Source organism: Macrobrachium nipponense, chromosome 3 (assembly GCF_015104395.2).
Source record: "Macrobrachium nipponense isolate FS-2020 chromosome 3, ASM1510439v2, whole genome shotgun sequence".
Lineage (NCBI taxonomy): Eukaryota > Metazoa > Arthropoda > Malacostraca > Decapoda > Palaemonidae > Macrobrachium > Macrobrachium nipponense.
Window position 1 is genome coordinate 129611872 of NC_087202.1, and position 14966 is coordinate 129626837.

The following is a 14966-nucleotide window of genomic DNA, read 5'->3' on the forward strand; positions in this document are numbered from 1 at the left end:
TATTGTCTAAAGAGACTTCCAATTGTTGCAAAATGAAGGTAAATGCTTGAATATTACTAAAATATAAACGTTTTAGCTTACAATTGCGTTTTTGACCATTTCGGTAGAGTCAAAGTTGACCGAAGGTTAAATTTTGGCAATTATCGTTTTATTTATATGAAAATATCTCAAAACTGATAAAAGCTACAACCATGGGTTGTTTTTAGTTGTATTGTCCATGAAATTGCGCACATCTCTATATATAAAACTTTATATAACGGCTAATTTTAAAATGGTGCAAACATTACCACAATCGCATGTATGATTTTTTTCGGAAGAGTTACTGCGCGGACGTAATGTTACATATAATTAACATTATATGTAACATAACTGCAGTAATTTTTACTATCGTACAATAGCTGAAATGCAAGCAAAACAATGTTGTTATCTGATTTGGTTCGCGTGTTTGTAGCAAAACAAGTTTTCGTTCCGTTGTTCATGGCTGTAGCGATTATAACCTTACTAACACCACTTTTTATCATTCTCTTTTGCTTTTTTAACTTAAACCCTTAATGAATGGATAGAGCCTTGAGAGTAGTAGTAACAGGTTTGGGGCGGTGGATGGTTTGATCTTGTAGTTAAACAATATTACTTGCCATTGATTTGGAAAGAATCAGGAGGGAAAGTGGTGCCAATACTTTTATAGCCCATAAATTCACTTACGGCAACTTTTAAACTGACTAAGATCACGCGTGCGGGTGTCTCAGGACTTCACCAGTGCTTGTGTCTTGAAGGGGGGAATGTTCTGCATCTCTCTCTCACATGATGTTTTTTTTTGTAAATTTGCTTGTAAATATATCAGTGTGTTGCTGTTGTGTTTTGTTCCTGTCTTTTATGATAGTGTCGGTTGTAAATGTAATTTTACAAAGATAATTGCAAAGAAATATTATAAAAAACATAAAAGTAAAAAAAAAACTTTCCTAAATCTCTGTTCTCTGTAAATTTATGTAAATGTTTTTCAACAAATATGCTAAAAATTTGTTACTGCTTTTATTTCTTATTTGTTTTGATATTGTGTGAGCAGTGTGTAATTATAATTTTACAAACTAAAATAAATTTATTTCTTAGGAAAATATATAAGTTGGTAAAATTTACGATAGTCTTGTAAAAGAGGCCCCAGAAGGGGTTGTAAATAGTCACTTTCAACTTCTTGTGGAAGGTAGGGAAAATTTTTTAGAATTTTTTTTCTTTCACCATATCTTCCGCTTTCCATTGGTGTGTTTTTTCATAAATTGGCCCACCTCAAAGTTTACCTGGCCTGAGGAGCTGCATATCGATATATTTACCTGTTCAGTAAGGGTTACGTTAAGTAGAAGATATGACAAATAAAGATATAGAGGAAACATAAAGCATTCTGAAGAAGCCGACTTTATTTTTAATCTCTCTAGGCCAAGGTTTACCTCTAAGTTCATCGAATTTGACAAAAAATTTTTAGAACTACTGTGCAGACCATAACTAAAGGATTTCTATTATAAAGTTTTTACACCTAAGGGTAAAACATCTGGCTGTGACACTGTCCAGAGCATCATTAACCAGCCTAGGGCACCATAAGGTGGATTGTGGCACCAGTAGACTTTTGAATTTCACTTAATGGCTATTTTCGGTTACCATCAAGCCCCCAGGAACGAAACCCTGTCAGTAATAGGGGGCTGCCTGTACTGTAATAATTCACAATAAAGTATCGGATTTTGTGCCCCGATTTACAACTGAAGCCACAGTTGTCAGGCTGTTGGTCATCATACCAATGACTTTCTGTTGAGAAGAGAATGAACTTTTAGAGGGCTAAGAACAGAGCCTGCAACTTGGCACAAACAAGTGTGCCACCCCTACCTTCAGTCCTGCAATATTCAAGTTCTGTTTATTGGTGGTCTCGTAAGCATGCTCCCAAACTAGGATTCTACAATAACTGAAGATCTTAGACATTCTGAGACAAGTGACTACAACCTATCTACCTTCAGCTGGAGCAACTGCAACATGAAGAGGTTATGGGACACAAGCTTCACCATACACGAGATATTCAATAAAACATTCAGCTGTACCTGCAGGAACGAGGTGAATAATCTCCTGCCTCTGTCAAGATTACAAATAATGCTTCAGTGTCTGTCTATAACCAGACAAGTAGCTCTCAATGACATTACAGTTCAGCTGCTGTTGCACCATCACCAAGCCAATTTGTTTGGGTACTTTCAGTCTGGTGGTCTCATGCACCTGTGCTGCCACTAGCACCAAGCCAATTGGAAGGCCAAAACCTGCAACCTTCCTATCCAAGAGGTAAATTTATTTTCTCAATTGGATGAAGTGGTACATGTTAGTATGTACATATACTTGAGGTCCTAGAGATACCAGCAAGCCTGATAAAAATCACTGAACTAACTCCTTCGTGGGTTTTCCACAAAGGCTTGGCTGATTACTTGCCAATGTCCTTATATCGCCTTCAGCACCAACCAGAAAAGGAAGTTGACAACTTATACACCTCTAGCTCTATTACATAACTGCACATTCTCCAGGGCTTTTGGAAGCAAACCCTTGCCAGCTGTAAAACTGTCATTGGGGAAATTTTGTCTGCTACCTCCTAACTCTGGTTCATGGCAATAACTACATGAGAGAATCTGTCTTCATGTAAAGGGTACACAGGGCAATTTTGTCAATCTTAGGAGCTGCTACATTTGATGAAAATTTTTATCTTACTGGTCATTAAATATAGTGCTTTTCTGCAGCTATATTGTAAAAATGCACCAAGTGTGGTGAAGAACAAGCTAATCCTTCAAGTGAATTGCTTTTTCTTATTACTTTACATAGGATTTAGTACAGGCATTGATAAACCATATAAATTCAGGATTATTAACAATAATGAAAGTAAGTACTTACTTGGACCACTTGCTCATATGCTATGCACAAATTAGCAAATGAAAGTTGTGCATCTTTTAACTTAGGCGCAGCTTGATGGTTTGACCCAATGAAAGACATTAGTAAAACATGCTTCTTAATGAGTATTGGTTTAGGGGAAGGAATACCAGCACGTTGAAGGCGACGTAGGTTGTGATACTCCTTCTCTGCCCAAGAGCGAATAGTCTAAAAAATGAAGAAGAAATTATTACATTTTAGTCAATATGAAAATAAACTATAGCAAAACTTCCTCACAATAAACAAGTACTTTATCATCAAATGATCCCTCAAGATCACAAAAAATGAAAAAATGTTACACACTTTCTGGGTATTGCTTTTAGTCAGCTTGTCTTTGAAACGATAATCCTCCTTAATGTATCGCTCACGACGTTTTGAATCAGTCAGAGTAGTTTTAAAAACTTTCACTGCACATTCTTCAGGAAGTGGAACATCTTCATACCTGATAGGAATACAAAAAATATAAATCTTTGTGCACAATCACATACAGCTGGTATGAAACAATAGCTAGGAGTTCCACTCATCACACACAACTTCATGAAAAGCCTTACGTATTTCAAAGTACAAAACTCAAAAGCTAACAAGCTATCATTTCACTTGAATGTATTAATAATGCAAAAAGATATAAACTACTAGTACCTTAAAATTGTGGATCTTATAAAATAAGGAAGTGTCCTACAAACCCAATTAATTTAACCATGATTAGCCTTCATTTGCAGTGTCAGAGTTTCCCAAACATGTGCTACTTCTGAAGTCTTCAAGACAAAGAAGAAGAGCTCAAAGAAATTAACCGCCAGGTGGCAGTATCCACACATGCCCTTGAGGCATCAGTACAGAGAAAGATGGTCACAGTCTTTTGAGTCTAGTTGCAAGATAGCCAGAACCAGGAGGAAGACACCTCAGTGGGTTTGTAAGAAAAATCTTAAAAATCCTTCTAAAGGCAATAAAAGTAAAGAAGGCCTTGATTACAAGAACTGTCACTCTCACTTGAGATGTCCTCTTCAGTAGACAGAGGTATAAAGGATGACAAGCCAAAGTCAATATAGGACTGTATTTAAATGAATTTCCTATGCTGATCAGCAGAAACAAAGAACTTGGAATCTTCATACTGAAGATCTTTTGTCCTTGATATAGTTTCAAAGACTATCTTCATCTCTGCCAATAACCAATGTATTTATAGCAAAAGAGTCAATAAGGCAATCATGTGCGCATGCAGACTGAGTTTGTTACAAAATCAGGAGGGCAGGACCTAACACCTAATCTTTGGTCTTGGCGACACTGACTGAAAGAAGATGTAAATTGTTCACTCACCTGGAGGGGAACCACTCTAAAATCTCCATGACACTCATGAGATCTCATAGGACAGCATCTGCTAAGTACAGTCAATCTACGCTTATTCGCCGACTCACACATTTGCGGATTTCTTTACGGACCTTATATACCCATTATTTGCAGGAAATTTGTGTATTGCTACATTTTTCTGTGAGAAATACCCACAAATTACTGAATTTTCATATCAATCTCATGATTAAATGCACTTTTTTGTAATAAAACTAAAAAAAAAACAGGGTGTAAGCATTTTTAGTGTGGTCTTTGAGTTTGAACTAACAAAATAGGCTGTTTTAAGAATTTTTATAGGGGTTCTAAGTATTCACAGATTTTATTTGCTGGGGGTCTGGTACACATAACCCGCAAATACAGGGGTCCACTGTAATACGTAGAATTAATGCAGGTCTGTAAAATGTGGAACTCTGCCAGCATAACAATTATGGAGGACCTCTGAGACAAGTTAAGGGATTATCTTGAACTCTGATACATATACAGGCGGCCCGCGGTTAACGGCGCAATCACTCAACGGCGAATTGGTTTTATGGCGGTCGTCAAAAATATTCATTAAAAAATAAGGCATTTTAAAGGTATCTTTACGGCACACATTTCAGTTAACAGCGCCGCTAGCGCCGTTGTCTAACGAGTTCATACATATGTAGAAATGCCGTTCAGACCATAAAGGTTATGCAAATTATATTAACAAATTTTATGGAGAGTTATTACGTAGGTATTAGGGTAAAATATATGCCTCTGACGCTGTTCTATGCCGAAAATATCGAGTTACCTAAGTGCAAATTTAGCTATGGATGTGTCGATTCATAAATGTTCATGCTTTTTTTTGTTTAAAAAGTGTATGAAAATGTATTACGTGAAAGGCATTTTTATTTCTGTACAGAAATATGATACAAAGGCAGCTTTTGAAACTGCCCTTCACGTTATCAAATACAATATTTTTTCATGTTCTTTCTTGTAAGCCGCCGCCTGCCGCTCTTCCAAAAATATCAATTTAAAAAAAGTGCAAATTACCGATCGATGTGTCGATTTTATAAATGTTTATGCTTTAATGTTTAAAATGTGTATGAAAATGTATTACGAATAGGTATTTTTATTTATGTGCAGAAATATGATAAAAAGGCAGCTTTGAAACTCCCCTTCAAGTTATTGACTACGATGTTTTTTTCAAGTTCGTTCTTGTATGCCGCCGTTGCCGCTCTCCGAAAATATAGTTTAAAAAAAAGAGTGCAAATTTAGTCGATGTGTCGATTTCTCAAATGTTTATGCTTTTATGTTTAAAATGTGTATGAAAATATATTGCGTAAAGGTACTTTCATTTTGTACAGAAATAAGATACAAATTAGGCAGCCTTTGTAACTACGCTCCACGTTGTCAGGGGATGGTTTCATGTTCGTTCTTGTCCGCCAGTCCCCGAAAAATGCATTGTGTTATTTTATAATTATGCATCTTCTCCATAAATCCTTTAAAAAAGTTATACATTATTTCACTGTATCCAAGAATATTGTATGTATTCTCATATTATTGTATTTGAAAATACTACGGCAAACTTAAGCCCGTATTCCGCGGAGCGGCCAATGTTTTGGTTTGAAATCAGCTGATGAATACGAGTCTGTTTCACCATAACGCAATTTCTGAGCAAATGCTCTTGCTTCTAGTTAGCATAAACGAATATCTATATACTTGACTTATATGAGACAAAGTTATTTTCCTTGAACAGCGTGTTTTTAGGTGGAAATATGTATTGAATATGTCATCGTTGTTGAATGTGAACTACTATTTTTTTCGTTAAAAAGATTACGTTGGCGGCATGTTTATTGCGTAAAAAAATAAGTGATTCCGTTCGCAATACGTAATCCTTTATATCATCATCATCGTAATACGAACTGTTTACATTATTTATCTTATATCGGCGTGAAACCAACAGTAAAATGTGTTCTTTCAAGCACAGTAGTTTTGATTAAAATGATTTTATCCCAATTTTATCTACAGTTGTGTGTGATGGCAGACGTTTACTGCAGTTTTATCCTTGTTGCCGATGTACGATAATAGTCATTAGCAGCTTGAACAGTTTTCTCAGCTTCAGTTTATAACTAGGTTTAAATTTAACGATATATTTCCAGATTGATCTTTAATCTATATTGATCTCTGATCTATAGCGAATAAAGTTATTATATTAAGATATCTCAGTTCTATTCTATACATAACGCCATTTATAACAAATACGGTAATGTTGCACTGTAGTACGATGATCGAAATACAAGCCAAACAGATGTTATCCAGTTCGGTTGTACTTAGAAAAAAAAAAAAAAAAAAAAAAAAGTCGTTTCTCGTTCGGTTGTTCATGGCTGTACACGTTCACGCAACGAGTATAACGTTTTTTAAAATTCAAAAACAAAACAATACTTTCATCATTCTCTTTTGCTGTTATTGAACTTATGTAACTAGAAGATGGATAAAGTTAGGCCATTGTAATTTGATCTCATAAAATCGAACTATCGTAAGACTAATGATCGTAACCTGAACACTACAGCTACCTGTACACTGTATAAACTTTATATCTTTACATACTCTAGACACCCACATGTACTGTACAGTAAATTCTATAGTACTATACTGCATAAATATAATTTTACTTATTGCGCCGTTGGATTACGGCGCCTTTGACTGGTCTAGAGTTAGAAAGAAGGTGTGCGGCGCCCGTAGGCTTTAAAATCGCTCAGCGGCGAAAATCGCTTGGCGTCGGTGGCCAGGAACGGAACCCCTGCCGCTAACTGAGGGCCGCCTGTACTAGTGAAATAAAGACTCAGTGGGACAGCAACTGGAAGTCACTGTATTTTGCTAAAACCATCGCAACAAACCAAGCCAGAATCAAGGACACACAAGCCACCTGTGAAAAGATCAATGTATATTCTACTGCAGAATTAAAAATAATTGAGGACATGGGAAAACCATTGGAAAGTGCGGAGAGCAGGAAAAAGAAGCACAACGCCTGACCCTAATGAAGTTCAAATAAGTGATGGCAAAGTAGAGGCATTGACAGCTTACATTGCAGAGAGCTGTTGAATGGACTTTAAAGACATCCAGCCATAGTGTATTACACAGAGCAAGTCTGCTATGATACAGATAAAGTGGTTCTGTAAACCTTTCAATCATTTATCACTTTGGAATACATGTAGTGTCCTGAATACAAACCAGTCCTTTTCTGAGCGCTTGGTATCCATAAAATATTCTATTTATAATAAATTAAAATCTTTACTCTTTCCTTGAGAAAGCTTTTGTGTCATAATGGTTATAATTAATTCACAGCATATATGACATATGTGCTTCAGTAAACTTGATGCTTTTAAAATATGTATAGTGAAATAAACATGAAATTTTAAGATAAAATATATTCTTTCATTCCTCACAAGACACTGAAGTGCAATCATCATTTATCGTCTTGTTTTCATACAGTATTGTAGCTTAAACGCCTTGGATGACAATGTTATAAAAAAAATAGGTAGGGCTATCAATATCACAATAGCAAGCAAAAGATAAAGAATATTAATCTCTCTCTCTATCATCTTCGTATAGGCATGTCCTGGTCATGTGATCACGATCCCTTGATAGAAATAGTCTTGTGAGGAAAAAGAAAGATAAGATGTCATCAACATCATCCCTATCTTTATCGCTATCACCCTCTTCATATCCTCGAGTGGAAATCTTGTATACATAATAACATATATAATAAAAAGGAATAATGAGAGGGATATATGAGAAAACGAGAAAAGATTGTAGTGAAAGAAAAACCAAAGGGATGAATGAATTTCTTCCATAAGGTATCAATATCTCTCTAAATAACCGTTTTATTTTCTTTATATAGAGATTTACATTATAGGATATGAGAGAGGGTGATAGTGATAATGATAGCAAACAATAACAATGTCTTTATTTTTTTTCTTTTTTTCCTTTTTCTTTTTCACCCATAAGACTTACATCTATTGAGGGATCGTGATTGCAATGAAGTCATTGATTGGTCACGTGACCAGGACGTGACAACACGAAGATGATAGACATTAATAGTTAATCTTTTGCTTGTTATTTCGATACTGATAGTCCTACCTATAATTTTTTCGTAGCATTGTCAGCCATGGCATTTAAGCTATGATACTGTACAAAACACAAGACAATAAATGATGAATCCACTGTGATGCCATGTAAGGAACGGCTGTGGTTGGCTGTTGATCGATCAACGTCCAATCAGGAACGTCATAAGAGATGGGGCTGGGCACCAGATGCACAGATGCTGTGAATTACTTATAGTTGGTTTTGTATACATTAGGTTGTGCATCTCCAGGCTAGGCTAGCCTGAAAACATACCTAGGTTTTATGTCCATAATCATGTTTTTATCTATTTTCATGAACCATTCACATGCTTACAATGTGAAAATATATACGGCATTTTCTCTACATTTCAACAATAAAATTGGTATTTGTTGTGTGATAATGTTAAATTCAAGTCCATTTTTTGTTCATGGCATGACACTTAATTTCAGAGAGAAAATGATAGCCTAATGAAATTTAAATTAAAATATTTAGCACATTGGAAAACACCAGGTTTCCATGGATTTAGCTTGAAAAAAGGGTGTACGCCCAGCCTAAGCAATTACTGATAATTATTGTTACCACAAACAATCCTGAATACAGGCTGTCCCCGGTTATCAGTAGGTGTTCCATTTGGCTGGGTGCTGATAAGCGAAAACTGCAATTAACAAATACTTGGCAATTTATGGCTCAAAGTTTCGGTTAATGGCGCCTTTATTAGGTATGTTATGGCGCCATAACTCTATTGTCAACACATTATGGCACCAATAACCTAAACTTGGCCCTTATGGCACCATAAATCACCAATTTTATGGTGCTGGATAAGCGCCATAAAACCGGATTGCCATTAACCGAGACCGTTGATAACTGGGGACTGCCTGTAAATAATGCATTCTACATCGTACAACAAATCTTAATAGCACTATACTCTGTTTTTTTCCATCTGCCCATCCACCTGTGAAGCTAACTTTAATTCATTTCCATTTGGAAAAAGAATGAATGCTACAGAACATTATCCCAAGAAAGCTTTTATGAAAGTAAGCCTTTCTTAATGTATTTGTAAGCTTTGACTCTCACAGCTTTCCAACATGTCCGGATGAAACAGGATGATACGCAAGGAATTAGATAAAAAAAAAAAAACTAAATTGTATCCGTAATGATTTTTTTTATGATTACTTTTTGACTGGAGATAGCTAGGTCTGAGTAAATTATGTTAAGCAATTATGAAAAGGATAAGAAAAAAAGAACATGGCCAAAAAAGAAAGAATAACGGGAATAATCAAATAAAGCAGATTAATATAGATGTTGCCAATTTAAATATTCATTCACATTACGTATCTCAGAGAATGTACTGCTGAAAATAGACAGGCTAATCAGGTGTCAAAATCAGAAGTAAAATTTAGGGCAAGTAAATGTCATACAAATTATTCAATTGATCAAAGGACAAAATAAGTTTAATTGCACTTTGCTTTTAGAGAATACTGACAGGCTTAATGTATTATTTGTCGGTTGTAGGTGACGAACTGACGACACACCAGTACAATATGATACATTGGGTCAAGACTCGTGGCAGCAAAGCCAACTTCAAAATGCTTATACTGTCACAAAGCTTGAGTTGAGAATGAAATTAGAATTTGTGGACTCATGGGTTTACATTTTCCTTACTTTGCTAAATAATTGATACATTGAATAAAACTACACTTATTTCTAATTTAATTTATTTCAAGTATAACATCTTTTGAAAGGAAATATTATTTATTGAGGATAAGTAAATAATCTGGCTCCTGCGTATGGCAATATTTCCTTAACGAACAATGAATTAAGAAACTATGCCAATTCTTTGTGGGCCGACTATACTGTTACTCAGTGGTTGATCTTCTAGCTATTCTTCTTCAATCTTCAAGCTTTCAGAAGCTATGAATAGGGACTGTATCACAGGAAATTAAGGCTAATTGTGATTTATGGGTTTATTATGAAACAAAGACACACTTAAAAAGGGCTTCCAAATCAACAAACAAACAAGTACACAATACTTACTCCCCTCCCAGTGCATGAAACACCACAGCCTCCTTGCCAGAACTGATAATTCCATTCACACTCTCAAGGACTCCATTGTTAACCAACTTGAATATAAGAAGACGAGTATTGGGATCCAAGGCCATTTCTGATGTTGCTTTTTCAACCTAAATGGAAAAATTAATCAACAATCAAGCAAAATTTGTAATATAAAAATTTTTTTCTACAAATCCATTAACCCTTAAGAGACAGGCTAAAAAAACATATGCAGCACCCCAGGCCAGGGAAACTTTGAGGTTGGTAAAATTAATGGAATGAGTACGATTTGCAAATGCACATTATGTAAGAACAAAATTGTAAAAATTCTCCCTACCTTCCACAAGAAGTTCAAAAGACTACAGTGAAACCCCATATTAGATGGGAATATGCATCAGACCTGCTTTCCCCCCCTCCTTGAACAACTAGAATCCACAATTATTTAGAACCCCTCTAAAAATGCTTTTAACTGCCTATTTTGATAATTCAAAACAAATGCTTATAACTGAATATGTACTATAAAAGTTTTAGCATAAAAAGTGCATTTAGTCATGAAAGTAATATGAAAACACAGGCAGTCCCCGGGTTACGACGGGGATTTCTGTTCTTGAGACGCGTCGTAAGCCGAAAATCGTCGTAAGCCGGAACATCGTAAAAAAATCCTAAGAAAACCTTGCTTTTAATGCTTTGGGTGCATTGAAAACTATGTAAACTGCATTCTTATGGCATTTTTTCATCAAAATAACCTTCAAATATTGATTATTTGCATTTTTGGTGTCATATTTCATCTGCCAGATGAGCGTTGTTGTAGGCGTCGTAATCCTGGAAATAATCTCTGATGAATATAATTGAAAAGCGTCGTAACCTCGGAACGTCTTAAGCCAAGACCGTCATAACCCGGGGATAGCCTACAGTAATTTGTGAATATTTCTCAATGAACAATATCGTGAATAGGCAAATTTCCCACTGTCTAGTTTGTGTTTAAATCATTACCAGCAGGGGATAATAAAAATCATCTTGATTGCCACTTATCCTCACTACATTTCATTTGCTTAAAATTTTCCATTACTGCTGCTGACTTTCAAGCACTTTAACCAATGTCTGCAGTTCTCTTGATTATCTAAACAGTACTATTATAAACTGCAAATTTCAGCCAATCCACATATTACTCATTAGCCAATTTTTCTTGAATAACAAAATAAAACAAACTGCAATAAACCAAACAAGAGGATTCTCACAGCAAACCCCATGGTAGGGCAATCAATGACAGCTCCCAAATGAAAGGTAAAATGATGGAGTCTAGCACAAAACAAGAAACTAACACGCTAAAAATCATGAGAGAACAATTTCAATCAAGAACTAGACAAATTAACAATGATGAACGAGAACAGCGGCAATGATATAAATGAATAAAATAATGACAGCATGGAAAAACAAAAACAAAAGTGGGAGGAGAGAAGGGAGCAAAATAAGCAGGCCTGAGCACGGCCAGTAGAGGCCTCACAACCCTAAATGATCCAATTTGTGGTGCATACATGCTACAGTAAAACATGTCAAACACACAAGTCCATGACTTATTGCACACAAACAGTTTGAAAAAAAGTCAAATGACTGTAAGTGGAGAACAAATCACTGGCAAATGTTGGATAATTGTATGGGGAACTGTAGTATGGGTGCATCCTTTGTGTGCAGGGTATTTCCTGTCCAAAATAAGACAATACATGCTTACTGAAATTTTCATTAAATTAACGATTACTAAATAACACTAATATCAGTAGTACTCACTTTGTCATGGACACGATTTTTACGACGCACTTCAGACATTGCCGAACGCTGGAGTTTGTTGTAAACCTACAGCAAGAAAATAGCTTATTAATGCAACAGAAATCTATTCAGTAAAAGTTCTTAATCCACATATAATTAAGGGATACTGGTAACAATAGCAAACAAAACCCCTAAGTAATTAACATCCAATAACGTTAGATTTTTCCAATTAGATGCCCATATTTCTTAGGGGTAAGTTATCAAAAATTTTACACTATAATTTCTGAAATGGTTTGTCATCATGAGATTATCAGAGACATTTTAAACTGAAATTTCGGGACATATTTTCTGCTGTTTGTGGCTACGGTTGTTTGATTTCTCAAGCTTTAGTTTCTATACTGTGGAATAAAACCTCTTACAATGAATCAACTACCACAGAGGTAACAGTAATGGTTACAGGGTAGTGGGTAGGAAAGTAAGGACTCATAACTCAATTCTTAAATTTTTGGCAAAAACAACTTCAATGGGCAACCAAAAGAAATTGCTGGCTCTCTTAAATGAAAGTTTGGGTTAATAAACAGTAAACAGTAAACAGTCTGTGGAAAGTTTTGGAGGAAATACAATGCAAATAACAAAAATGCATTTTCCTTGGGCTTGAAATGATGCACAAAGGAGAAAGGAGAAGCAGATGCCTTTCTCATTACTACTATGGAGAGGAACGTTAAACTAATCAAGTGATGGGCAAGTCAATGGTATTATATTGTTATTCAGAATGAGGCAGATACTAAAGTATTATTCAACTGATCAAACATTTTTCCCTGGGAGATGATGTAGATGACCTGGTGTCAACAGACGAATATAAAAAAAAAGAAAAAATAGTTGGAGAAAATGTTTAAATGGTTGAAGAGGGGAGGGGAGGACTGAAAATCAATTTAAACAAAACAAAGCTTATGGTCACTGGAGAGGAAACACAAGAAAAATCACAATCAGGAGAGTAGCCATGTAGTTGTTCAAGAAAAGGGTATGAGGCTGAACTCGGTAACTGTAACAAACAAAAGTAACAGGGAATACCACAAGAGGTGCTCTGGATTACATAATATATATGGAGTACAATTGTCAATACCCAAAATGCATTAACCCTTAAAGGCCACATTAAATATTCATTAGCAATGCCCAGAAACAGGGCAAACTTTAAGGTTGGCTAATTTAAAAAAAAAAATCACTGGAAAAAGGAAAATATGCAAATGCACATGGTACAAATTTTTTTTTTTTTATATTTGTGTATCTTCCATGGGAAGTTGAATATTTCCAACCCTGAGCAAGGCCTCTTCAAAGATACTCTTGAAAATACGTACATTAATTTTAGAGAGAGAGAGGTGTTATTTCTGATTTTTTATTTTACTCTTTTTTGCAAACTTATAATTACAGCTCACAGATTATAGAAAAAGATAAGAACTAAAATCAACAATCCTCCCTGAATATATTTACGGACAAATATTTACGAGACGTACTAGGAAGGGGAGATGCAGTACCTTTTGGTCAGTTAAACAAGCTTTTTCTAATATTCTGTATGTGCTCAGCACAATTATAGCAGACATACTACTGTATAAGATAAGAAATAAAAGAAGCAACAATCGCCCAAATGCATTTAAGGAGATGTACCGGGACTGGGAGGTGTAGCACACTCCCTAATGAAATCCAAAGTCAGACTATGTATTCTCTCTTGTATCCTTTGCTGTGGTTCATGTTGCCATATAGTCATTATGGGCATCCATTTAAGAGATTTGAACGTCTTCCCACAAAATTCATTCAAATATTATGGCGCAAAATGACAAATTTGTAATCAATTTGTATTTTTCATAACTAGCACACCTGAGGTCTTAACATTAGGATAATACTAGCGACAAGCTGGAAACCGGTAGAATTAATAAAAACTTGTGTGATCCAGGGACTATTGGCATCTTTACTAGGTCACGGGGTATTCTAGTTCCCAGAATGCCCCTGGTGTCCCGTGACCTATCAGTTACTCTTCCAACCCAGTTTAGACTGTTAGAGAGGTGGTTCGAGATGGCCTTACGACTTGTTAAGACCTCAGGTTTGTTAGTTATGAAAAATACAAATTGTTTAAAAATTTGTCATGTTCATATACGAAACAAACCTTCAGTCTTAACATTAGGATAGATTTACTTATTGGTGGGATGCAAGTCTTTATAACTGACTGTTAGTTTGCCACCTTCATCCTTTTTCTAACTGACTGTTAGTTTGCCACCTTCATCCTTTTTCAAATAGATGTATTCTAAGCCAATGGACTATAACCTCTGAACCAAAGATATATGAGAATCTATTGGTTTCCATCTCTGGGTGTTTCATACAATGCCATAGCTTATTGCATTACGAAAGGTGGAGAGCTATCCGTTCTCATAAGCAACCCCAGTCCCTGTACATGGATCTATTATCACCCCACTCTCTTCCATCACTGAGAGGAGTGTGTTGCTACTGAAAAATATCTTATGCTCTAGATTATCTTTACAGTATTGCTGTCTCCCTCACCTGCATCTAGTTTGTTCCAGCTCAATGATGGTACTCTCCTCCCTCTTACTGCCTGTAGGTAAAGGAGTAGCTAGAAAAAGTAGTAGAGAAGGAAGACCAGTCATCTCATTCATTCTACTTTCATACCTTCATCTTAGACTAGACACTAACTGACCCACCAGGGGTACTGGATGAGCTATACCCCTTGTTGGGCAGCCACCACTGGACCCAAGGAAAATGTGTCCAAGGAT

At 35.7% G+C, this 14966-nt stretch overlaps 1 protein-coding gene across 1 annotated transcript in view; it reads right to left on the bottom strand.

Moving 5' to 3' along the window:
* Positions 1-12273, bottom strand: part of LOC135222055 (serine/threonine-protein kinase RIO3-like) — a gene marked incomplete at its 5' end in the record, with an annotated part of 40140 nt that extends 27867 nt beyond the window's left edge. Inside the window, 4 exon segments of the mRNA XM_064260197.1 lie at positions 2908-3111; positions 3247-3385; positions 10408-10553; positions 12208-12273. Of these exon segments, the coding sequence (XP_064116267.1) occupies positions 2908-3111; positions 3247-3385; positions 10408-10553; positions 12208-12273 (555 nt within the window).
* Positions 12274-14966: the final 2693 nt, after the last annotated feature.